This window comes from Neovison vison, chromosome 13, assembly GCF_020171115.1.
Source record: "Neovison vison isolate M4711 chromosome 13, ASM_NN_V1, whole genome shotgun sequence".
Classification (NCBI taxonomy): domain Eukaryota; kingdom Metazoa; phylum Chordata; class Mammalia; order Carnivora; family Mustelidae; genus Neogale; species Neogale vison.
In genome coordinates, this window is record NC_058103.1 from 27,749,877 (window position 1) to 27,777,165 (window position 27,289).

Sequence of the window (27,289 nt, forward strand, 5' to 3'; positions counted from 1 at the left end):
TTCACTCATATGTGGAATTTAAGAAATAGTGCAGAGGACCATAGGGAAAGGAGGGTAAAACTGAATGGGAAAATATCAGATAGGGAGACAAACCGTGAGAGACTCTAGAAACAAACTGAGGGGTACAAAAGGGAGGGGGTCGGGGGATGGGATAACTGGGTGATGGACATTAAGGAGGGCACATGATCTGATGAGCTCTGGGTGTTATATGCAACTAATGAACCACTGAACACTACGTCAAAAACCAATAATGTACTGTACTGTATGTTGGCTAACTGAATTAAAAAAAGAAATGGTTTTTTTTTTTTTTTTAGAGATTTTATTTATTTATTTGACAGAGAGAGATCAATCACAAGCAGGCAGAGAAAGAGGAGGAAGCAGGCTCCCTGCTGAGCAGAGAGCCCGATGCAGGCCTCGATCCCAGGACCCTGAGATCATGACCTGAGCTGAAGGCAGCGGCTTAACCCACTGAGCCACCCAGGCGCCCAGAAATGTTCTTTTCCTTTGACTCACTAGTTTCTCAGCTAGTTACCTGTCATAGTGAAATAATAAAAAATACAGATCAAGACACATGTGCCCCCCAAAAATTATAAAAACATGAAAATTAGGTTTCCAAGTAAATTTTGGCAACACTGGAAATTTCCCATAATAAGATATTAATTTTTTTAATCAGGATTTTAAAAATGTAGAAGAAAAAGGAAGGAGGGAGGACTTATTTGTCCAGCTGTTTCCTCTCCCACTGGTTATTAAAGTTTATCTCTTGGGGAGTTGGAGTTAATGCCCACACTTCCAGGTTACATCATCCAGCTTCTTCTGTGATCTCTGGGCCATGGGCTCCCTGAGCCCCAATTCCCACAGAGTAACGCAAAGAGGACCAGACGGTAATTACAAAGACAGTGAGTTTCATTAAGGAAAGGAATTCCAACCAAGGTCAGAGAACCTAAGTCTTTTATAATGGGCAGTAAGCCTCTTTGACTCTTGCCCACAAGTGAGGCATCATTTTTATTTATCTTTATTCTACTGGATAATAAATAAACCCGCTTTTTGTTCCAGAGGGAGACACTATCTTTGTCTTCCAAGGTTGTTCAAACATCCTTGAGGAGATAGTCTGGAACAAAGGCAGTCCGTGCCACTGCAAACAAGATGTGCAGAAACACAGGAGACCTGTGGAACCTTCTCTCCTAACATAGATTCAACCTTCAGCAGCCAAGTGCTTACTTCCTGCGTGCAAATGCTACCAAACTGTAATCAACAGGTAAAATATATTTCTGCAGCAACCGAGAACACTGACTCAAGCAAGGAGTGCAACATATTATTGTCAAAGACAAAGCTAGACACTTTTTCTGAGGACAGACTTTATTCAGTAATACTATTGTGCTAGAGAAGAGGGTCCAGTGGTCATTGAACTCAACTTCCCTGAAACAAAAGAGCAGAGATTTTTTTTAAAAGCCTGGGTGTGCTAAGGAAAAGGCAGGGTGTTAAGAGCCATTAGTCCACATGACTAGGACACCTAGATTTGTTAATTGAAGCTTATCTGGAGGAGAAATAAACTTCTATATGACAAGAGGCAGTGGTGCACGTGAAAGCAAGGCTGACACCAAAGTTAGGCCCTTATCCTCCATTTAGCACTTATCACAACGAATTTTAAGAAATTGTTTATTTCTGCAGATGCAGGGACTGAGGGTGAAAGTTATCTCCCTGAAGGTTTGCATTTCAAAGAGACTGCTCTTCTGTCCTTCAGGAAGTAGTTTCCTGTGGTAGCTTTACATCTCAAAGGGCAGAAAACAGATTTATAATTGAAAGCTTTCTGAAGTAACTGCCCTAACAGGGAGTTCACAGCCCTCTTACCAGGCTGGAACAATGGTAAATTCTGCTGGTAGCACCAAGCTTTCTCAGGCAGGCATTTTTAGGGAGCTGAGATAATTCTAGGATCATGGCCATAAACTCCTGAAGTTATGCTAGAGGTTTTTTTTTTTTTTTTTTTTTTAAGATTTTATTTATTCATTTGACAGAGAGAAATCACAAGTAGGCAGAGAGGCAGGCAGAGAGAGAGAGAGGGAAGCAGGCTCCCTGCTGAGCAGAGAGCCCGATGCGGGACTCGATCCCAGGACCCTGAGATCATGACCTGAGCCGAAGGCAGCGGCTTAACCCACTGAGCCACCCAGGCGCCCTATGCTAGAGTTTGTTAAGTGTTTTAGCACAGAGGATTAGATGGAGTTGTTACATGCCAAGCATTCTACGGTCCTCAGCACAGAGTTGCAGAACTAGCTACCAGTAGGAAGTAAGAAACATATCTTCACATTAGTCTCATGAAAAAAATGGGACAATTTTGCTCAATGAACTTTGAATAGAACACCTTTGAGGCCAGAAGATGTTTGTACAAATACTAAAAGATGTTATTATCCACTGTAGTAGTGATTACTCTGTAATTATTGTTGACTTGTTTCAAGCTGTTTCATGTTTATAATGCCTTCAAATAGATCACCAAAGCTTCTACTAATCGAGAGCATGCCACAGAAAGAAAAAGGTTAAGAACCACCACCATAATCATTCCTAAACATAAACTGAGCGCCCACGTGTGAATCACTGAAGTCAGTAGTATGGAGGAGTAATCAAGGAAAAGGAACCTACGGTCTGTGCTTTGAAAAATTTATGTTTGAAAGGAGAAAACAAGAGAAGTACATAAGTACCTTTAAAAACAAGTGAAAATATATATAAATATAAATATATATGCACATTTTAATGGAACTAAAGGCCATATCTTAAAAATTACAAAATAATTAGAGAGTAAACATGCTCTTATCTGAGGCTTTTTTGAATTCTTTTGATCATTAATACCTACTATATATATATTTTTAAATTTTATTTATTTATTCAATATATAGAGAGAGGCAGCGATCGATCGAGGGAACATAGCAAGGGGAACGGGAGAGGGAGAAGCAGGCTTCCCGCAGAGCAGGGAGCCTGACGTGGGGCTCAATTCCAGGACCTGGGATCATGACCTGAGCTGAAGGCAGACGCCCAATGGCTGAGCCACCCAGGTACCCCCACTTACTATATATTTTTTAAAAATAATGTAGAGAAGATAAGAGACAAAAGTAGATTAACTATAGGTCGTGCAAAAAAATAAACTTAGGTACTAAGTATTCATGAGAAGGTAAATCTTAAGCTGATTTTGATGCAGGAGGATTTCCTGGAGAGGCAACCACAGTCTAGTTGTAGATTGTGCAGTTCCAGAAAAAGGAGATATGATAACTAGAGCTAAAAGAAGATAACCCAGGGTGTACAAAAGACAAGACAGTAGTAAAATACCATATACATTTCAAAGTCACAGACTTTACTATACTAGGAAAGTATTTCTTTTTAAATATTTTATTTATTTATTTATTTGACAGAGAGAGATCACAAGTAGGCAGAGAGGCAGGCAGAGAGAGAGCAGGAAGCAGGCCTCCCGCTGACCAGAGAGCCTGATTCCAGGTTCAATGTGGGGCTGAATCCCAGAACCCTGGGATCATGACCTGAGCGGAAGGTGGAGGCTTAATGCACTGAGCCACCCAGGTACCCCCTAGGAAAGTATTTTAACCAACAAATAAAACACTATCCCTAAACAATATCTTTACATTTTCTTATTTTTATTTTGCTCTAGGTACCCTATGAGCATGCCATAAATATCTGATCTATATATTTTGTAGCCTTTTAAAACTAAATATACTTGTAACAAACGTTTCTGAATCAGATTTGCTCATTATTTTGCAGTATAATGCCACGTATTTAAATGTGACTAAGTTGGGGCTCCTACGTGGCTCAGTGGTTTAAAACCTCTGTCTTCGGCTCAGGTCATGATCCCAGGGTCCTGGGATTGAGCCCCATATCAAGCTCTCTGCCCGGCAGGGAGCCTGCTTCCTCCTCTCTCTCTGCCTGTCTCTCTGCCTACTTGTGATCTCTGTCTGTCAAATAAATCAATAAAATCTTTTTAAAAAATATAAATAAATAAATGTGACTAAGTTAATTTAAAATTTCTTTTGAATTACAACTGATACCCATCTAATACACTATAGCAAGGTCATTTGCCAATGCCCATTCTATAACCAAATGCAAAATACTGACATACCACTGAATAGTTCAAATGTTACTTACTCTCTTTGTGGTCCCTTCTGGTACAGTCTGGTTTATCTTCAAGAACTTAAAGGCTTTAATATGTAAAATACAAACATTGTAGGATCTCAACTATACATTGCTTAAATACCATTTTTTTGCGAATCAAATTACGATTACTCCCCCTACCACCACCACCACTAGAAATTCTCCAGCATCTTCCCACTGCTTAAAATAAAGCCTACATCCTTAACCAGGCCCAGAACTCCAGTATGACCTGGCTCCTGCCTCACCACCTTCATTTCACACCTTCTTCGCACTTACTGGGCTTACTCCAGGCTCCTGCCACCCTGGTCTTTCAGTTTTCTTTTGTTTCCTAGAACGTGCCCTATTACCCTGCCACGGGGACTGTCAGCTGACTGGCTGGTATACTCCGTCGCCATTTTCGAGTCAATCCTTCCTAAAGAGGCTACTCTCCTTCTCATACACTTTCATAACACTGAGTGTCTTTTTCTTAATACTTATCAAAGTTGTAATTTTATATCTCCTTGTATAAATTCATTTATATCGGTCTCCCCAGCAGCTACAAGCTCCTTGAGGGCTTTCCTGAAAATGAAATCAGAGCAAAGGGCAGAGCAGGAAAATGGAGAATGGCTCCCTTCATGGTGCAGGCACACAGGTCTGCTTGGTTGTCCCTCTCTTGTGGGGGACAGGCAAAGAACTCTGCCCACTTACAAGACGGTAGGATTCAGAAAAAGATCCACTGCTGATAGGGGAGGGGTAGTTCAAAATCCACCAGTTCTTAGGGAGGGGCAGGAAATCCTCTTGGGCCCAGGAATACCATCCAAATACCAACACAAAGCAGAGGTGTGATACTCCTGGGCTGGGAACAGAGAATTCCCCCAGAAAGACCACACAGAGATACAAGGTAGCATTTGACTGTCAGGAGAAGGCACTGAGTGGGGGGAAAAAAGCCTAAGTGCCCAGGCCCAGACTCACAGACCGGTCTAAGCCTCAGAGGCTGGACAAAAGGACCAAGAACATCTTTCCATTCCTACCACAAGCTTAAGCATAACAAGCCTCAGTGGCCTACTGGGGCAAGGGCATGAACACAGAGGGAGAGAGATCCTGCTTGTTCCGTGACAGTCCTGAGGGATCTAGGAGTGAAGCAGGGGCAAATTAACATGGATACAGTACCATTATTGGATCTACAAACCATATTCCAATGTTGCCGTAGTCTAGTTAATATCCTTTATAGGAAACATTTTAAAATTTCAAGATCTGATCCAGGATTCCATTCATATGTTGCGTTTTAATTTCCATGTCTCTTTTCACCTGGAAAAGTTTCTGAGTCTCTCTTTATCTTCCATCATTTTAACATTTTGAAGAATGCAGATTATTTTGTAGAATGTTCTTCTGTTGGGCTTGTCTGATGTTTTTCCCTCACTACTAGATTCTTGCTTTACGTTGTTGGCAGGAATACAGAAAGCAATGTTGTATCTGTCTCAGTACATCAGACCCAGAGGCAGATGATATTTATTTGTTCCATTATTGGTTATGTTAACTTTGGCCACTCAGTTAAGTTGGTGCCTACCAGTTTTCTCCATTACAAAGTTATAATTAATTAATTACTATCTTGTGGGGAATTAATCAGAAAATTTTAATATAAAATCTTGATTCATAAGCATTAAAAAATAAATTGATAATTAATATTTGCAGTTTGGTTCCTATAATCTTTCAAGGTATGCTGTTCATGAGAGGTGTTTAAGGGATAATAAAAAGATTACAAACTGCAGAATAGTGAATAGAAATATCGCTATTTTGACCTCTGATTGATAAAAATACATGTGACAACATCTTTAATCTGTTCATGATGTTCATTAAAATCTGTAGAGAATTTTCTATGAATGCTTAGAATAAAAACCTCATTCTTCAGAGTAATTGGCTTTGTTCAAAGGATAGTCAACTAGTTTATTATGCACTGAAAAGAAATTTCAAAGGTCACAATAAAGCATTTTGAATATTGGCACATCTTTTTTTTTTTTTAAGATTTATTCATTTATTTTACATAAGGAGAGAGCAGGGGGAGGGCAGAAGCAGAGAGAGAATCCTTAAGCAGACTTCACACTGGGCACAGAGCCCAATGTGGGGCTCAATCTCATGACCCCAAGATTATTATTATTATTTAAAGATTTTATTTATTTATTTGACAGAAAAAGAGAGAGCACAAGCAGGAGGAGCTGCAGAGGGAGAGGGAGAAACAGGCTCTCCACTAAGCAGGGAGCACAATGCGGAGCTTGATCCCAGGACCCTGGGATACTGATTTGAGCTGAAGGCAGACACTTAACCAACTGATCCACTCAGGTGTCCCTCATGACCCCAAGATTATGACCTGTGCTGAAATCAAGAGTTGATGCTTAACCAACTGAGCCACTCAGGTGCCCCTGAACATTGGCATATCTTAAAACATATTCTTTCCTGCAAATTAACTGCTGTTGTTGAAACTTTTTATCCTTTTCTATTAATTTTTAAATACCAGCTAATACACAGTCCCATAAATAAAAATATAATTATGGGAAGCAAACATTATCAATATTTTATAATTTATGTTGATCTATATTCTAACAGGGCTGACACAATGACAGGACTCTTGGAAGACTTCAAGAGAAATAGGTCCATTTAAATAATTATTCAAAGAAATATTTCCTCTTTCCTCCGGAGCAAAAGTGGGGAAAAATTCTAAATTTAAAACTTCAACAAATTTGAAAAGTAAGTTAGAGCATTAGCCTAAAAGTAGAGAAATAAGCAGAGACTAGATAGAAGGGGGAAAGCTCTTAACAATTTTGAAATTATATTCTAAAATTTATCTGTAAGAAAAGCAGTGTTAACATAACACAGCTGCAGAAAGTAAGTAGTCAATTAAGAAAGCACATATGTAATATGTTCATTTCACAAAAGAGTTGTGGAATAGGGCTCCTAGGTGGCTCAGTGGTTGAGCGTATGCCTTCAGCTCAGATCATGATCCTAGGGTCCTGGAATTGAGTCCCACATAGGGCTTCCTGCTCAGTGAGAGCCTGCTTCTCCCCCTCCTTCTCTCTCTGTGTGCACTCTCTCTCTCAAATAAATAAATAAATCTTTAAAAAAAAGAAAAGAGTCATGGAATAATCCCCCCAAAAGCTATTAGTTGGCTAATTATTAATCCTTCTCAAAATAGGAATTAAATGGAAAAAGGGTTTGATTAAAATAATCAAATAATGCAATGGCATTGATTGATTTCTTTGTTAGTAAGAAATTTCTTTGTTGAATTGGGTTCCAATGAACTGACAGATAAAAAAGAAGACCATTATCCCCAAAGGTATTATGTAATCCTTACTATTACATTGTTGTGGTGGTTGTTATCAGATGTGAAGAGTAAAGATTGTTTTAAGCAATGTCACACACAACGGTAATACATCTACATGAAAATCTAAGCCACAGAATGAAAGTCCAGATCGTTACACATGATCATGGGATGGGCCTTCTGGAATAACAATAATGAACAAATGAAAAATGGGATGGGTTAAGTATGGATTTCAGAAATTGTGTAGACAAACTATAAAGGAGGTTGAAACAACATGATCATAGTGTCTTACTGTATGTAACAGGAACATAAAACTAGTTTTATGTTATGTTTATGTTTTATATAAATAAGAATTAGTTGTTTTCCTTTTGTGTCGGTGGTTTAATGTACAGTTGATAAAGTGATAGAAAGATATGCGTTAGTTTTGGACCTTTCCAAATGTTGAATGTTGTAATGCTCCATTGTCTTGAAATTCCAATAACAAAAAACCCTGTATTTTCATTTTGCACTGGGGAAATTATGTAACTAGCTTTTGTGGTCAGGAATGATCACTCTAATAATATTTGAGGCAGAACATGAAGGAAGAGAGGAAGCAATTCACATGGGCATCTGGGAAAAGAGCAAGAGGAAAGAGTAAGCACAAATAACTTGATATGGGACCGTGTTTGCTCTATTCAAGGAATAGCATAGAAGCCCATGTAACTTGGGTATAATAAGCCAATGTAAGATCAAATCTTATCTAATGAGGTGTGTGAAGGGGCCTTATGAATTAGCGTTAAGAACTTTGGGGGCGCCTGGGTGGCTCAGTGGGTTAAGGCTCTGCCTTCGGCTCAGGTCGTGATCCTGGGGTCCTTCGGATCGAGCCCCGCATGGGGCTCTCTGCTCTGCAGGGAGCCTGCTTCCCCCTCCCCCTCTCTGCCTACTTGTGAGCTCTCTCTCTGTCAAATAAATAAATAAAATCTTAAAAAAAAAAAAAAAGAACTTTGACTTTTAAATCTGAGTGAGATGGCCAACACTGGTGGGGTTTTGAGGGAAGAAGTGACATGATCTGATGTAGGATATTTTGAAAGAATAACTTTGATTGCTGTGTTGAGTAGTGTCAATGAAGGGACAAAGACTAATGCAGCAAAGCTCTCAGGAGCGGAAAGCAGTGATTGATACAAGAGACAAGGATAGTTGGGGGGCGCCTGGGTGGCTCAGTGGGTTAAAGCCTCTGCCTTCAGCTCAGGTTGTGATCTCAGGGTCCTGGGCTCACGTGATTTCTCTCTGTCAAATAAATAAAATCTTTTTTTTAAAAAAAATAGATAAGGAGAGTTGGGGCAAAGTGGTTTGGTAGAGGTGGATTCTGGATCTATTTCTGAGGTAGAACCAACACAGGATTTGTTAACGAGTTTGGACGGGTATGTTTGAGAAAGAGAAGATAAGCACATATGTAAGTCTTTTGGTCCAAGCAACTGGAAGGAGGGATGTATGGTTTTCTGAGATTGGAGTGACTTCAGAAAGAACAGATTGGACAGTGTAGGGAAGAAATACCATGTTTATTATGTGTTAAATCATCACATATGTGTAGCCATTTTTAGTTTTTCTATTCTATTCCATCAATCTACTTTGTGAACCTATCCTAGTACCACCTTGTTTTGATTCTATAGCTTCAGTGTTCATTTTTGATATCTTGTAGGGCAAGATTGTCTTTATTACTTATTCTTTCTTGGATTTTTTGGGGGGCTGTTCTTGCTGAAGAATGGCAGATTCAACTATTCTAGTTACTGAAAATACACTGAATTTATAGGTTAATTTGAAGAGAAATTTCCAAGCGCCTCGGTAGCTTACAACAACCAGCACTTCTTTCCCATTCACACTTTGTAGGCAATTGTAGGTCAGCTTCTGTGATGTGGTTTAGCTGTACTTTGCTTTATACCTCTTTTCTTTTTTCATTCTAGGTCTCAGGCTGAAGGAACAGAGGGAAAAGAGCAAAGCCAACTACAGAAAGGCTCTAAAAGATTTAGAACACATAGTATAATTTTTCTGCTCATAGCCCATTGGTCACAGCAAGTTACATGGCCAGATTCAATGTCAGTGGAGGCCAACTCAATGTCAAGTCACATGGCAACAATGGGTGAGATTAAACATCCTTCTTGCAGGGGAGGAGTGAATGAATAACCAGGAATAATGATACAGTCTGCCACAATAACCCGAAGGAAAAGGAGTCATGTAACGGAATTCAATAGCCTACAAACGCTTAGAACTTTAGAAGTTCCAGAATGGGGATGCCTCAGTGGGTTAAGTATCTGCCTTCAGCTCACATTATGATCCCAGAGTCAGGCTCCGTGGGGAGTCTGCTTCTCTCTCCTGCTGCCTCCCACCCCTGTTTGTGCTCTTTCTCTCTGTCTCTCAAGTGAATAAATAAAATCTTAAAAAAGAAAAAGAACTTCAGTGTGAAATGCACAATTTCTCGAGATATTGAGGAAGGGAAGGGGGAATGCTAGTAAGTGTAAATATGACACTTTTTTTTAAGATTTTATTTATTTATTTATTTGACAGAGAGAGAGAGAGATCACAAGTAGGCAGAGAGTCAGGCAGAGAGAGAGAGAAGCAGGCTCCCCGCTGAGCAAAGAGCCCGACGCGGGGCTCGATCCCAGGACACCGAGACCATGACCTGAGCTGAAGGCAGCAGCTTAATCCACTGAGCCACCCGGGCGCCCCAAATATGACACTTTCAAAAGAAGACAAAATATGTTCCACCATGCAGCTCTAGACATTCTCATCTTCCCAGGGACCAGTGGGGGGTTTAAGGATGGGTGTCAGCATATAAGTCTGCTGGGCAGATGACTCTTCTGGACTCCTTCCTCATTATTTCTTGCTAAATTTGTCTAGTAATGAATACCATGAAGGTAGCACTCTGTTATTGACCCTAATAGCAAAGAGAGAGCTGAGGCCAGAGATTATGAAACGAAGGGGATAAAGATGCAGAGGTTCTTGAGATGACAATTTTCTATTTGGTTTTATGAGAAGTATAGATATCATGTTCAATTAAATAACCCATACCACCAAGTGTTAATTTTTATCAAAATGCTAATCAATATTTAGAACTTTAAACTCCAATAGTGACCTCCAACTTGTTTTACGTAGCATAGTATTATTGGAAAGAAAGCGATTCATTCGACAAATATTTTTTGAATACATATTATGTGCCAAGTGTTATTCTAGGCATCAGGGATACAGCAAAGTGTCAACTCTTGGTGCTTGTGTTCCGGGGAAGAGAGGGTAGGGGCAAACATAGATGATACCATATAGGTGTATTCTTATGAAATATGTGGTGGTAGGTACTATGATGAAAAAAGTGGCAGGGAAATGAGATGGGCTGATTTGTAGGGAGGACCTTGTTAATGAAGTGACATTTCAGTGGGGATCTTCATGAAGTGACAAAGTGGCTATGTGGGGTAAGAATGTGGCTGTCAGCAAGGAATAAGAGCAAAATCGCCCTGCTAAGCCCAGTCAAAGACCAGCAAGGGGGCCAAGGTCGCATAAGTGGAGTAAGCATGTCGATAAGAGGATGAGATTCGGTCAGGGAAGTAGCCAAGAGCCATAGGACTTTAAAGTCTTATTACAGAGTCTGGATGGTGGTATTAGAGCATTTCTGGAACTTAACTTCTTTTTTTAAAAAGATTTCATCTATTTATTTGACACAGCAAGAGAAGGAACACAAGCAGGGGGAGTGGGAGTGGGAGAGGGAGAAGCAGGCTTCCTTCTGAGCAGGGAGCCCAATGCGGGTCTCAATCCCAGGACCCTGCGATCATGACCTGAGCTGAAGGCAGACACTGAACAACTGAGCCACCCAGGTGCCCCTCTATTTTTAATTTTTTGAGGAACTTTCATACTGTTTTCCACAGTGGCTGTAGCAATTTTCTGTACTCTGATTTTATATTTTAAATATTTATACTAGGGTTCTCTAGGTGTAAATGTCAAATAATAGGTAGATTTTGCTTTGATCCTTGTCATTTTTTTCAGTGAAAAGAATCTAAGCCTATTTTTCTTAAGAAAAAATAAAAGATTTTAAAGAATCTGGATGACCCCTTACAAATGAATAGACATAAGGTACTCTTTCATATCATGTCTTGACTACATGAGGATAAGATGGAGTTGGAAGTGGTTGTCTGTCACGTAAATAGAATTTACACCAACAGAGTTCTAAGCTTCCTTCAATTGTTGAGAATTAATTCATTTTTCAGTCTTCAGAATGTGATTTTCAGAGTACAAGGAGCTTGATGGGAAAAGCAATTGAATGTAATCAGCCTCTCTTTATGTGCTCAGTTTAAAATTGTTTAGGCTGTTGTATGTGATATGAATCAAAGGGGCTTGATAAATATTTCCAAGAACACCTAGATGGCTCACCTGAGTGGATGCATAATTGCTTGTGAAGTTCAGACCAAAACAAGCAAATTTAGAATAAAAGGGAATGTTTAATAATTGTTTTTCACTTTTTAAAGACCTTTACCAAAATAACAGGTAATAGATTCATTCAAGAGCCACAAGAAAAAAACAGATCCTGGCAGATGGTCAGTAATTTGAGGTTAATGTAGTGCAACTCAGGTTCAGAAATTGAGAAGCATTTTCTTTATTTTTAAGGAAGTCACTGGTTTTATAGGGCTTTTTTCATTTGCGGTTTACCATAGTAGTAACAGAGTATTAAGAGAATATTTCCCAGTAGGAAAATTATGGTTCAGGTATTTGAAATGACAGTAATATTGGATTGTGACTACCTTTATAGCATAAAATAGCTCTTCTATGAATAAAGGCTCATGTGTTTGAAGACTTGAAAAAATGTGTGGACTGTGAAAAAAAGATTTGTAAATAGAGCTACAGAAATTAAAACTGTGCTATACTTTAAAAAATATTGACCTTCCTGTCAATGACCTGAACAGACAACCCAGAAACAGTATTCTTCTATTCTAAAATTTAGCATATAATGAAGGTAGCATTCCAAGGCACTGATTCAGAGTGTGCAATAAGCTACAGAATAAAAACTTTCCAAATAACAAAATTTCCTACAAAGACAATTATCTGCCACTGGAAAACAATAATATTTTGGCTCTGCCTTTCCAATAGCCAAACTTCTTAACTTTGTTCATTGCATTAACTATACTTTCCTGAACAATATTAAGTAATAGTAGTGCTAGCACATCTTATTCCAGATTTTACTGGGAATGTTTCTAAGGGTATCATGGAGTTGAGTATCATGCTGTTGGCTATGGCTTAGGATAGGTGTATTAGTAGTTTACCAAGAGTTGTAATCTCTTCTTCCATCCATGACTGGAGAGAACTCTAATAATCATAGATCTAATAATAGATCTAATAATATACCCATAGCTTAGAAAGTGCCTGGCACAGGTAGGCATGTGAATAACAAATAGTCAAGAGGATTGTATCAGAAGCTATTTGAAGTGTCAAAGATATTACCTGGGGGGGAAAAAGCTAATTTGAGATCTTAAGAAAAATTCATCTAGCAAGACTGGAATTATACATATAGAAAACAGTCAAGAGGATTGTATCAGAAGCTATTTGAAGTGTCAAAAATATTACCTGGGGGAAAAAAAGCTAATTTGAGATCTTAAGAAAAATTCATCTAGTAAGACTGGAATTATACATATAGAAAAGTATTAGAAAAAATATCTATCTACTGCTTAAAATAAATGAACTTTTTGATAACTTGTACCATATATACACACACACACACAGATATATATATATATATACACATACATATATATCTTAAAATATGTAAAGATCTTTAAATTGATCATTTTAGAAAATAAAGAGCACAAATCAGTTTGATAGACTTTTAACCCTTTTAGGATTGTCCCTTTTTAATTCTCTTTGAAAAGAATCTTCAGGGGCACCTGGGTGGCTCAGTGGGTTAAAGCCTCTGCCTTTGGGGGATGCCTGGGTGGCTCAGTTGGTTAAGCGGCTGCCTTCGGCTCGGGTCATGATCCCAGCGTCCTGGGATCGAGTCCCGTGTCGGGCTCCTTGCTTGGCGGGGAGCCTGCTTCTCCCTCTGCCTCTGCCTGCCACTCTGTCTGCCTGTGCTTGCTCTCGCTTCTCTCTCTATGACAAATAAATAAATAAATAATCTTAAAAAAAAAAAAGAAAAGCCTCTGCCTTTGGCTCAGGTCATAATCTCAGGGTCCTGGGATGAGTCCCACATCAGGCTCTCTGCTCAGCAGGGAGCCTGCTTCCCCTTCCTCTCTCTCTCTCTGCCTGCCTCTCTGCCTACTTGTGATCTCTATCTGTCAAACAAATAAATAAAATCTTAAAAAAAGAGAAAAGAATCTTCAAATTGATTTAGGTAGACTATATCTATGTAGACTGATCTTCAAAGGCTTTGACATTTTAATGAAAACAAGTTGTATAGCACTAAGTTTTGACATGGTTAAAATCAGGTCCCTAAACATTTAAATAGATGTCAAAATGCATATTCAGACATTAAACTATTTATTTCAAAATATAACTGTCAATTTTTAATTTAGTGGAATAGTATGGTATTCACTGAACTTCACTCAATGGAAGTCTGTGAAATGTCTATTGCCATCAGGCACCATGTGCTGGGCTTTTGGGAAGGTATGAGTAACACCAAAGTCTACTAGGGAGATACTGAAATGTCGCACAAACGGGTTTTATATAAAAGAGGGGTATTGAGAGTATCCCATAGACAGGTCTTTGGAGAATGAGTAGAGTTTTAAGCAGAGTTGAACTTTGACTTGGAACTATGCCACACAGACAAAAGGCAGGGGGGAAGGAGATAAAACACTGCAGCTCTGGGACATCACATGCAAAAGCATGAAATGCTGAAAGTACATGAAGCGTAGAGGGAATAGGAGAAATTCAGTGTGGCTGGAGCATCTTGTACACTTGAAAGAATACAAGTTGCACATTTAGCAGAGGGTGTGGGGTCTTGATTAACATGAGTTCAAATCTTGATTCTGCCACGGACTAGCAGAATGACCCCTCAAACAACTAAGTCTAAGTCTCTGTCTGTTCTTTCTTTGTAGAATGGGGACAATAATGGTACCAAGCTTGCAGGGTTAGAGGGGAGAGTTAAGAGCATGTATAGAACCTAATATTGTGTCCAACCCACCTAGAGTAAGAGCTCAATAAGTGATACCATTGTCATGTTGGTAAGTAGATAATCTGTTAGTGAACTCCTACTTTTTTTTTAAGGTTTTATTTACTTATTTGAGAGAGAGGGAGAGAGAAAGCCTTAGTGGGCAGAGGTGGGGGGCAGAGGGAAAGGGAGAAGCAGGCTACCGTCTGAGCAGGGAGCTTGATGTAAGGCTCAATCCCAGGATCCTGGGATCATGAACTGAGCCGAAGGTAGACACTTAACTGACTGAGCCACCCAAGCACCCCAGTGATTCCTATTTTAATATTGAGTAGCAAATGCTACTTATATATTGCTGAGGATTGTTCACTTTATGGCTTTTTTCTAAACTTAGAAAGTAGAATAAGTCCCATGCTTGTGCTAATAATGAACTCAATTTTCAGTAGAGTCCAGAACTATAGAAGTATCACTTCTCCCTGAGCAAAAAGAGTATAAACATGTTACTTCAGCTCATATCCATTTTAGAAAAAAATTTCTACTGCAGAATTAGTGGTTTATCCAACTACCTGTAGTAGAACCCTATAGCTTAAAAAAATCTTACAGTATTTAGTATATGGTGAACCACGATAAAGAACCAACTTCTATTAATTCAAGCATATACAAGTGGCTTTGCAAGCATTTTAAAATCACTTGCATGAGTGAGTGTTCCTTGAAAAGAATAACCTAATATTCCTGTGTCTATTTCTTAGGTCTGATTCTTACCATAGCCAATTGCACTCAGATTTCCTTGCCTTTTCTCTCTTGACTCCACTGAAATGACACTGACAAATACTGTAAAAAGATGACTAATAGACAAATCTGGTAATTAACTTTTTTTTTTTTAGTTTCCATAATCTCTTCTCAGAATTTAACATGGTTGAACTGATTTTTCTTTTTTGAAATTCTCTCTGTACTTTGGTTTCATGATATCACACTCTGTTTTTCTTGTATCTGGTTTCTTACATGCCTGATCAATTCTTCTTGGTATGTTTTATCTTCATTATTGGTTTCTTTTTTTCCCTTTTCTTTTTATTAGTTTCAGAGGTAAAATTTAGGGATTCATCAGTTGCATATAACACCCAGTACTCATTACATCCAGTGCCCTCCTTTATGTCCATCACCCAATTATCCCTTCTCACCACCTCCCCTCCAGCAACCCTCAGTTTGTTTCCTAGAGTTCAGCACCTCTTATGGTTTGCCTCCTTCTCAATTTTCATCTTATTTTATTTTTCCCTCCCTCCCCCTACGTTCTTCTGTTTTGTTTCTTTAAATTCCATGTATGGGTGAACTCATATGGTATTTGTCTTTTTTGAACAGACTAATTTCCTTTAGCATAATACCCTCTAGTTCCAACCACATCATTGCAAATGGCAAAAATTTCATTCTTTTTTGATGGCTGAGTAATATTCCATTGTATATATACAACACATCTTCTTTATCCATCCGTCTGTTGATGGACATCTGCATTACCTGTCTCTTAATGTTGGGGATCTGCAGCGTTCTGTCTTTGGTTCTTTTCTTTCTCATTCCATTAATTTCTCCATGAGGGGTAATCTCATCCTCTCCGTCACCTTCAATGAGCAGATATATAATTATATGAGTCTCAAATTTTGTCTCCATCCCTGAGCTCTTTCCATGGCCTCTTATATGCATATACTTCCAGTTACTGACAGAATATCTCCATCTGGCTGTCCCAGAGACAATAAAGTCAATATCCCCCAGTCTAAATTCAATCTCTCTCTCTCTCTCTCTCTCTTTTTCTCAACCCATTCCTTTTCCTTCACTCTGATCTTGATGACTCTATCCATTTACAACCTGGAAACCTGGGAGATGGACTACCTTTCTCTCTTTTCTTAGCCAAATGCCCTTCACCTATTCCATGAGTGTCCAAGTCATACAGATTTTATATCTTTAATTTTTTTTTTGCCCTTTAATTTTTTTTTGTCTATGCTTATTATTTCTAGCATCTTGTACCTTAACTATTGCAGTAGTATCCTAAGTAATCTTTCTGCCTTTACCATAAGTCTGTCAAGTTGTTTTTATTCTCTGGTAAAATTTCCCTGGTGGCTTTTTACTGAATGTACAAACTATTACATGGTGTTCCATACTCCTGAGGATCTGACTTCAGCCCACCTTTTCTTCTTCCTTCTTTCCACACCTTCTTTCCTGATCACATGATTTCATGCTGTTGTGAAGCTTTTCCTTAGCTGCTGACTGCAGAGCCCTTTGCCAACTATGGAGAAGAGATAAAGTTGCCCAGTCCTGAGTCTTCACTTGTACTTCATAGGTTTATCACGGCTCCCATTTCCTTTTATTGTACTTATTTGTTCCCATGCATTACTCATTCTCTATCCCTGGCATCTCATAATATGGAATCAAGAAAATTTTTTGTATAAATTTCTTTTTTAATTTTTAGATTTTTTTTTTTTTGAGAGAGAGCAAGCGAGAGTGAGAGAGAGCACGAGTGGTGGGGAAGGGCAGAGGGAGAGGGAGAAGTAGGTTCTCTGATGAACAGGGAGCCCAACTAGGGACTCCATCCCAGAACCCCGGGATCATGACCCAAGCCGAAGGCTGACGCTTAACCAACTGAGCCACCCAGGCACCCACTTATAAATTTCAGTAGGTATTTATTATGCACTTTCTTGAGAAACTGGGGAAAAAAGAACACCCTCAATTTCTTCAGTATTGTCTCAAAGTGCTCTTTCTCTAGCATGTAATAAATGTGCCTGACTGAAAATTGAGGCAATCCTTGGTTGCATATGTTGTTGGTTTCCATCCCAATGTGTTTCTGTGATCTTTGAAAAGACAATGTAATTATGCCTTACCTAAATTAAATTGGCTTGATCTCTATAAGCATCCTGTAAGATAGTCACTACGTCATCATCATCACTGTTGCAGTCATCACCGTCGTCCCCATTTTATACATAGTGGAGAAATGGCATGGTGGCCTCTAAGTACACAAACTGGCAGGCGATCCCACAAGTCCTGGAACTGAAAAGTTCATAGACCAAATTAAAATGCTCAGATCATCTAGTTTGTTGAATCAACTTAAAATCTACAGTGAGAAGCAAAGGGAAAGGGAATTGGGTAGGTTAAGAATTTAACACAAATAGAAGGACCACATTTCGTATGGGTTGCTCAATGTTCTGTCTTTGCACCACTGTCTTTGCTCAATGTTCTGTCTTTGCACAGCTTTCCCTTTGCACTGCAGGCGGTGTGGTTACAAGAAGCAGAGTTAAGGGCAGGCAAGAAAGTTCAAAGATGGAAGAAGGTTTGTGGTGCCAATATATGCTTGCCCTATTGGAGAGATGAAGAGTCTATTAAAATATGCATGGCTACAGCTATAGGTCTGTGATAATCTGGCGAGCAACAGTACATTGTGGGAGGCCGCAATAAGGCTTGAGACGAGGACCAAACCAGGCCCTGACTTGTGCCTCCTTTAAAGTCCCAATAACCTAACCAAAGGTTTAGGATGGGAAAAGTTGAGTAGCACCGAGAAAGGGTCTGTGCTATGTGTTGTGCGCTCGCCTACGTGACTTCCCACACGCTTGCTAAACAAATGAGAACAATTCGGTTGGGGTCAAAAGTTCGTTGCTGGTCCTTGCTGCCCTAGTACAGCCCATAAATAACTTTCAGGTTTGCTGTATTTGCACTGCATCAGCCATTTGGCGTCATGAGGAGCTCGTGGTTGTTTAACTAGACACAGGTGTATTGCTTCTCCTATTATCACTATATATATGGCCTTAGTGCTTTGAATAAGCTTAGCACTGTTGGACATCCTCCTCAGTGCTCCTCCTGCCCCCATCTCTTTGTCTCTTAAGTTCTTTTCACCATCTTCTTACCCTCGTGTTCCTCATCGATTTGTCGTGCCAGCCGTGACAGTACATATTTTATTTTTAAAAGACTTTATTTATTTGACACAGAGAGAGATCACAAGCAGGCAGAGAAGCAGGCAGAGAGAGAGGGGGAAAGGAGGCTCCCCACTGAGCAGAGAGCCAGATGTGGGGCTCAATTCCATGACCCTGAGATCATGACCTGAGCCGAAGGAGGAGGCCCAACCCACTGAGCCACCCAGGTACCCCAACAGTATGTATTTTAAGCAGAGGACAAGTGTGCTAGAATGGGTGATACCAGTGGGTGGCCAGTTTGAGTTGATAAAGCTGATCCATGCTTTATGCATATTTAAGGTTTATTTTGCTTTCCATCTCTTTCTATCCACAAGTAACAATTTCATTTTTTTCATCCTTTCAATGTCTTTGACACATAAATGTCTGTTCTATGTTTAACTTGTCCTATTCGTCTATAATATACTTACTATCTATAGTTAACATTTCTTATGAGTTTCATCCATCCTGTTTATTTTTCTTGTCCTTTAACGCAGAATCAAAAATTCTAAAAGAATGCAGTGAAATCATATTATAGATGAAGCGCATATCTGGGGCATAGGACCATTACACCACTTGCCCAAGGTCCCCACATTTAGTGCATGGGAGAGTCAAAAGTGCAAATATAGGAAATCTAGCTCCAGAGCCCACTTCTTAACCTCTTTTCTATATTGATTCCTAATTTGAGAAAATTAAGCTGAGAAAACACAGCTAGCAAGTCTGACCTCAAATCCACTGTGCTTTCCACTAAACACTTTTTATTCTAAGTACCCTTGGGGCTGGACACCTTTTTTGTTCATCTCTGTGTTCTTTTCACCAAGCATAGGGGCCTATACAAACACTTGTTGATGAAGAGAGGATTCCATTTTTAACTTTGCTTTTCTTTTGGTTTAAGTTTAAATGGCCTGAATAATACCGATTTAAGATTTAAGAAAATTTAACCTTTGGCTTTTAAAGTTACATTATCTTTGGCGTTTGACTTTAAACCGAATTAACCGAAAGAGGTATCTAGTAGCCGGAGAGCAAAAGATAAGGATCCAGGAACTGAGATCGAGCTCTGATTGTACAACTGACTCTTTCAAAGGGATTAAGTTGTTTCTCTGTGCTTCATTTTCTTCAGTAGGAAAATGGCTCTAGTAATTCCCATCTACCCTTTTCACTAGGAACTGTTATATTTACTATTCTTCCTGTTACTAGCACGCCATTTAAAAAATGGTTTCTGCATTATGGATTAGAAATTATAAAAAAATGTAATAAAGTCTAGCTATACATTCATGTTATCGATTAATGTATTTACATGATTAAAAAATAACAAATGTTTACAACCTTTTAAAGTCACAGTTTATGCTACATTTGGACACGCTTCACATCCTGCAATTTGCTAATATACAATTTTTTTCATCCATTTTTTTCTAAAAGAAAAAAAATAACAACCTTCTGAAAGAAGCTAAGATGAATTCTTGTGGCCCTAAAATATTTTTAATGCCTCTTTTAAAATTCCATACTTATTTATATACTTAGGTATTTATTCATTTATTTTTCCCACATACAAAAACCTTATTCTGTATAGGAAGTTGGCAGTACTCTCAATATACACAAGACCGGGGTGCCTGGGTGACTCGGTTAAGCGGCTGCCTTCGGCTAGGGTCATGATCCCAGGGTCCTTAGATAGAGCCCGGCATTGGGATCCCTGCTCAGCAGGGACTCTCCTCCCTCTCCCTCTGCCTGCTGCTCTGCCTACTTGCACTCTCTATCTGTCAAATAAATAAAATCTTAAAAAAAAAAAAACAACGCAAGACCATGTAGATCTCAACATGGAGTTCAACTCTGCCTGTTTATTAAGATTGGCCAGAAAACTTAAAAAAAAAAAAAAACAACTGATGCTTTAGCTTTACGTCAAACTATTTATTTCTTTATTTATGTACTATCAAAACATTTTTAAAAATTTTTATTTATTTATTTGACAGACAGAGATCACAAGTAGGCAGAGAGGCAGGCAGAGAGAGAGGAAGGGAAGCAGGCTCCCTGCTGAGCAGAGAGCCCGATGGGGGGCTCCATGCGGGGCTCAATCCCAGAACCCTGAGATCAGGACCTGAGCCAAAGGCAGAGGCTTTAACCCACTGAGCCACCCAGGTGCCCCTACTATTAAACCATTTAATTTAGAATCTCTAAGGATGGGATTTGGGCATCTGTTTTTAAAAGATTTCCAGACATGCTACAAAATACTTGACCAATACTCTTCAGAATTGTCAAGATCTGAGATATAAGGTCTGAGAAACTGCCACAGGACCAGAGAAGGGAAGGGAGACAGAGTAACTAAATGTAATAAGGTATCCAAAGTGGGATCCCGGAATGGAAAAAGGATATCAGGGAAAACCTACTAAAATCAGAATAAACTATGGAATTAATAGCAATGTGCCAATATTGGTTCCTTTGTGGTGACTTATGTACCACAGTAACATAAAATGTTAACAATGTTAACAATAGGGGAAATTTAAAGTAAAAAATTTTGTTTAAAAATCTGTCTAGGGGACCGTATTTGGCTCAGACAGTTGAGTGGTTGTCCTCAGTTGGGGTCATGATCCCAGAGTCCCAGGATCAAGCCCCACATGGGGCTCCTGGTTCAGTGGGGGACTCTGTTTCTTCTTCTATTCCTCACCCCGCTCTCGTCCTCTCTCTCCTTTCTCTCTCAAATAAATAAAACATCTTTAAAAAAAAAATCTGTCTAATAAGGATCTGGAGTTGAGAATTACTTACATACCATCTGCTTACATTTTATCAGAAAATAAAAAGTCCCTTTGAAATACTGAGCCCAATTGCAATTGGCAGCATATGCGGTCCTAAAGCCCGACTGCCAGAAATGGTAGGCTGCTTAGGACAGCATACATTTCTAGAGGCACTTTGAGGGAAACAAAAATAGGGTAATTACAAAAACCATAACTATTTGCTTCTAAGATGCAAAAATTCAAGAAAGACTGCTTAGTAAAGGAGAAAAAAAAACCTACTCTTATTAACCCATTTCTCAGTAGAAAGTTAGTTTTGATATCTATGAAAGATAGAAATGTCTGGATTATAGATAATGTCTGCACTATGGTACTTTAGCATTTGAGAAAACTGAGTGATTTATCTTTGCTAAGGAAATTCAGACCTGACCAGAAAGTTCTTCAGTATCAAGTTAATTTTTTCTCTCTTGCTTCTCCTAGTCCTCCATAATGAAGTCTACCTGGATTTAATCCGGTCACACTTCTTTTGTCATAACCATTAAAGATATTTGTCATCTGTGTAAATCTCTAGAGCAAAGTCAGAACTGTGCCTAAAGAAATCATTCTGCACAAGTAAGCATTTGACACACAGTAATTGCTTGGAGACGGGGTTTCAGAAAGCTGCCTTTTAATTTTTTGTGTTGCGTTATTTCGTTTGTAAAAACGTCACCAATTTATAATCCAGAATCTGCACGCATTGTTGAATGAACTGTATTAACAGTCTGTAGTCACCCGGATTACAGTCCAGCTTCCTAACTTCATGAGACTTCAGGTAAATCATTTCTCTTCTCTGAGCCGATTTCAGCTTCTCTTACGTAAAATGCGTCGTTTGGACTAAGCCGTATCCAATGCCCCTTTTTATTTGAACACTGAGTTGTTGTTGTTTTTGAGGACTCGAAGAAACAAACTGGAGAATTTTAGGATGTAAGTCTTTGGGTTCTGGTGGACAGTATGGCATTGAAGAAACTGTTCTCATGGTTGTGAACATGAGAACACGTGAAGGGTCAATGATAGGGGCAAGGATGCATGCACGGGAAGAGTAGGACAGGGACCCGTATGAGGGTCAACTCCTGCGACTTCTCTCAGATTCGCCAAGTAAGCCGAGCGTTCGGCTGCTAGGCAACCGCTTCTCCTCAGCGACAGTGGAGGGCCCTGGTTGTAGGTGTCTAAGTCACTACCTGTTCATTTATCCATGGCGCCCTCTTCTCGAAATTAATGAAATATGTATCCTCTAAAAGTACACCCTCTTTGCAAACAAGGTTTGACAAGCCTTGTAGCTGTGTTCTGCTCGAGCCGGGTTTTCATTTTCCTGATCTCAGGCGCGACGCGGGCACCCCTCAGGCAAGGCCCTTGCCGCCGCGTTGCCGGGCAGAGCGGGACGCCTCCCGCTCCCGACTCCGCCCACCCGGCCCGGGCCCTGGTCCTTCGTGGGCCGCCTTCGGCCGCCATGGGCTCGGAGATGGAGCCACTGCTCCTCGCCTGGAGCTATTTTAGGCGCAGGAAGTTCCAGCTCTGCGCAGATCTGTGCACGCAGATGCTGGAGAAGTCCCCTTACGACCAGGTACCAGCCGGACCCTGTCAGCCCTGTGGATCCCAGCGAGAGGCAGAGGGCACTGGGGGGTCCCCAGGCCGCTGGGTGGGGGCTCCGGGGAGGAAGGCCCAGGGCGAACTTGACCGTGTGGTCAGCATAGGCATCTGGAACCCCTTCGAGCCCGGCTGGCTCGTCCTTGTTGGCGGCGTCCCCGAGTCCCCGCGGGACTCTCGAGTGCCGTGCCATGGCCGCCCCTCCTCAAACTTGAGCAGCCCCTTTCCTTTACGGGTCCCTTAGAGGAACACTTTAAAAATCCCGAATTTTACTTTGGTGAAGAACTTTGATAAGTCATTTATACTTGCATATGGATGGGCCCTGAAGTTCGCTGCGTGTGTATTATTAATTTATAAGACAGTGATGTATAAACAAAATCTGTAACTTCTCACCTCTTGTTGAAATAGCAGCTTTTTCTTTTCTTTTTTGGACCAAACATTGTGATCTCTCCACTTCATCTTAAGATTGTTTTCCAAGAGTGAAGGAGGCTTTGATTCTGCGGTATGAGTGCATTTTGAGGATAAATACAAGTTAGAGAAAGGTGAATCTAGGAGAGGAAGATGAGGGGGAAGACCCCTTAAAAGAAGGAATGATGAGCGTGGTTTTAAGAGAACTTAAGTTAACTATTGCTGTACTGCAGTAATAAGATGAAGTAAGATATTAAAGAGCGAAAATGGTCGTATACTCCAGTGCAGGTAGTTCCTGGAAGAGGCAAAAAGGAGAAAAAAGAAGAGCAGAGCTGTGGCAGTTTGTCAGTGCCTCTGGTAAAAGCTGGTTTTCCAACTTTTCCTCTAGTGGTGTTGCCCTGGAGATGTTAGGAAAAAAAGGGGATGTTGAGGGGAGTTACCTAAGTGCAGGTATATGTGTGAACACTGTTACTAGGCTCTGCCTTAGTTCCCAGCAAGTGGCTGGAGGATAACCTGTTGAGGTGAATGTTTTGACTTTTAGATAGATAGAACAATCCTAGAACAATCCATGCTAGTGGGAATACAAAGCTAGATTCTTTTGTGTTTGTTCATGTTAGTTAATAGGATTCCGTTTCCATGAAGAACATCTGGCCGGGAGGGGAAGGGGGAGCAGAGAATCCTCAAGCTGACTTCCTGATGAGTGTGGAGCCTGCTTCTGGCTAGGTCCCTGGGACCCTGACCATGACCCCAGCCAAAATCAAAAGCTGGTCACTTAACCAGCTGAGCCACCCAGCTGCCCCAGGAAGCATTTTTCTGAGTGTATTTTTTGCCACAGTAGTCCTACAGATGCTGCTAAAAAAAAAAAAAAAGATTCCAAAATTGAGTATGTCTGGGAATGTTACAAAATCATGACCCCTTCACATCTGTATAGCAAAAGTTTGTTAAAACTCTTTGTGATGTACCAGACATTGTTCTTGGCACAATGGTTTGCAAGTACTTTACATGCTGTTTCTGTTTTTCCATCAGTTTAGGGCAGTTTCCATTCTGTGTTCCACAGAGCAATAGTCCCAAGAACTGTTCAGTGAAAGGAAGTTTCCTCAGTCAATGCATTTGGGAACTGTACATTGCCTACTTAGAGATTCAAGATTCATACTAAAGGCCCTGGGTCTTGAAGAAAAGGAACTTAATTTTGCCCAATTTTGATTAATACAATAATTCTGAAACTTACTTTTAGAAGTGGGCAAGGCTCAGATATCTTCATTGTTATCATACTAGGGAGATGCAGTCTTATGGGGATACACTGTTAAAGGCAAAGCAGCACTGTTTTTATTAATGGTTAAGCTCCTATCATCTTGGGGGACCTGGGTGGCTCAGTTAAGCATCTGCCTTCAGCTCAGGCCATGATCCCAGGGTTCTGGGATTGAGTCCCGCATCAGACTCCTTGCTCAGCAGGGAGTCTGCTTCTCCCTTTCCCTCTGTCACTCCCCCTGCTTGTGTTCTCTCTCCCTCTCTGTCTGTCAAATAAATTTTTAAAATCTTTAAATAAAAAGATCCTATAATCTTAGTAACATAATCATAGTGAATTCACTACAGTACTGTGCCTGTGAATTCAGACTTAGTTTGTGGTAGGCACTGTGATCAGAATTTTATATGTGTTCAATTAAATTACCCTTTGTTGAATGCTTGTTACTTACCAGGCATAAGTTGTGTCAATTACATGTATTTCTGTGCTTGGAATAACACTGCAAAGTAGGTAACAAAAGTAATAGCTAACATTTATTATTTACTCTGTGTTGGGCTTGGTTCTGAGGATTTTATAATTCATCTCATTTAATCCTCGGCCATTTTAGGAAGTTGGTACTATTTCCACCATTTTGTAGATTGACTACACTGGGGCACAAGGTGAAGTAATTTGTCCAAAATTACTAAGCTTGTAAACCCATTGTCTTTATACTGTGCTGCCTCTTTGGCCCTTATGTAGCCAAATTTTTCAAAATGGTGTGTTTCTCAACATTTCCCAGTACATTTTCCCAGTCGACATGTAATGTTACATTAGTTTCAGGTGTACATTTGCCTTTTTCCAGATTTTAGCTAAATGGTAAAGAATTTTGACATATTTATGTACTTGGATTAAAGGCTCTGGAAAGTCCTGAAGAAAGGAAACTAACGAAATTCGATTAAGACAGTATTCTGCAACTTACATGATCTCTGGCGCCTTTTGGGGGATGGGGCAGAGGAACAGATGGCTCCCATATCATCTTGGAGAGAGATCATTTTGGAAAGTGCAGGGCAAAGCAGCAGTATTTTCATTAATGGTTTAGATGGGGCTGTAGAGATCTTCTTGCTCCTTTTTATCTAGGAAGAGTAAGATAAAGAGATTAAGGATTTTGTCTACAACTCCTGAATTAGCAGCTAAATAAGGTAAGGGCTTGGGTCTTTTTATTTGGTTTCTTGTACAGCTCTCATTAGGCCTCATGGACCCTCTTGGTGGATTAAAGACTTGTTACAAAGTATATTTGGTAGAACTGTGATTTTTTTTTAAAGATTTTTATATATTTATTTGACAGAGATCGCAAGTACGCAGAGAGGCAGGCAGAGAGAGAGGAGGAAACAGGCTCCCTGCTGAGCAGAGGGCCAGACGTGGGGCTTGATCCCAGAACCCTGGGATCATGACCTGAGCTGAAGGCAGAGGCTTTAACCCACTGAGCCACCCAGGCGCCCCAGAACTACGATTTTTGATAATGATAATGAAGAAAAAGACACAGGTTTCTATAGGGAAATATTGCTGTTGGCATTGGTTAACCATTGACATGGTTAAGATCATTAGGGTAGTAAGTCTTGTTAGGTCTAGGCCTATTCTATTGGCCTATTTGTTGTGGATTTGAAAGAATAGTCTATAATGTGATATAGTTAATGTCTAATACCACAGACATTAAAAAAATGTTACTCTTTGTTAGTATTTTCTTGTTTTGAGCAGGGGTTGATATGTTCAGCTCCTATAAATATCAGAGTAGGCCTAGGAGAATTAGTACCAGATCTAGAAGAAATTGATGATATTCCTTTCCTTTGTAATCCTTTTTATTTGTCTTGCTCAGGTAGTTTAATTAAGTAAGAACTATATATATTGCCAGAACAATGCACTGTTTCATCAGGAATAGAAGTTAACCTTACCAAACTGGGCTTTTGATAGCTGGATAGGGCTGTTGAAAAGTTTATAGGGTTCACTCATGTTAGTTATTTTTTGACTCAACCTTTGAACACTGTGCTTTTCCACTGTATGCTTTTTTTTTAAGTAATTATTTTTAATTTTTTAATTTGAGTATAGTCGACATGTAATGTTACATTAGTTTCAGGTGTACAACATAGTGATTCAACTTTTCTATATTATGCTGTGCTCACCCCAAGTGTAGCTACCATCTGTCACCATACCATGCTGTTACAGTATCATTGACTATATTCCCTAAGCTGTACCTTTTATTTCCATGACCTATTCATTTCATAACTAGAAGCCTCTATCTCGCACTCCCTGTCACCCATTTTGCCCACTCCCTGCACTCCTCCCCTCTAGCAACCATCAGTTTGTTCTCTGTATTTGAATCTGTTTCTGCTTTTTGTTTGTTTTGTTTTAAATGAAATCATACGGTATTTGTGTTTTTCTGCCTGATTCATGTCACTTAGCATAACACCCTCTAGGGTCCATCCATGTTGTTACAAATGGCTTGCAATTTTTTTTACATTTTTATTCTTTTTAAATTAAATTTAATTTTTATTTTTTAAAAATTTTATTTATTTATTTGACAGACAGAGATCACAAGTAGGCAGAGAGGCAGGCAGAGAGAGAGGGAAACAGGCTCACCACTGAGCAGAGAGCCTGATGCCAGGACCCTGGGATCATGACCTGAGCCGAAGGCAGAGGCTTTAACCCACTGAGCCACCCGGGCGCCCCACCTCTTATTCTTTTTTTATGACCATATAATATTCCATGGTACACACATACCGCATCTTCTTTATCTGTGGTTATGGATATGGCTGCTTTTGTATCATGGGTATTGTAAATAATGCTGCAAGAAACACAGGGGGG

The 27,289-nt window shown here is 39.8% G+C and overlaps 1 protein-coding gene across 3 annotated transcripts in view; it reads left to right on the top strand.

The window, feature by feature from the left end:
- The first annotated feature begins 21,961 nt into the window (after positions 1 to 21,961).
- The window catches only part of TTC8 (tetratricopeptide repeat domain 8), a 58,774-nt gene continuing 53,446 nt past the window's right edge, over positions 21,962 to 27,289 (top strand). For 2 of the 3 annotated variants that reach the window (XM_044229715.1, XM_044229713.1), the window contains exon 1: positions 22,634 to 22,777. In XM_044229715.1, the coding sequence (XP_044085650.1) occupies positions 22,664 to 22,777 (114 nt within the window). In that variant the 5' untranslated portion in view covers positions 22,634 to 22,663. Of the gene's footprint in view, positions 21,989 to 22,633; positions 22,778 to 27,289 lie in introns of those variants that run through there. The other variant, XM_044229714.1, reaches the window with a different exon arrangement.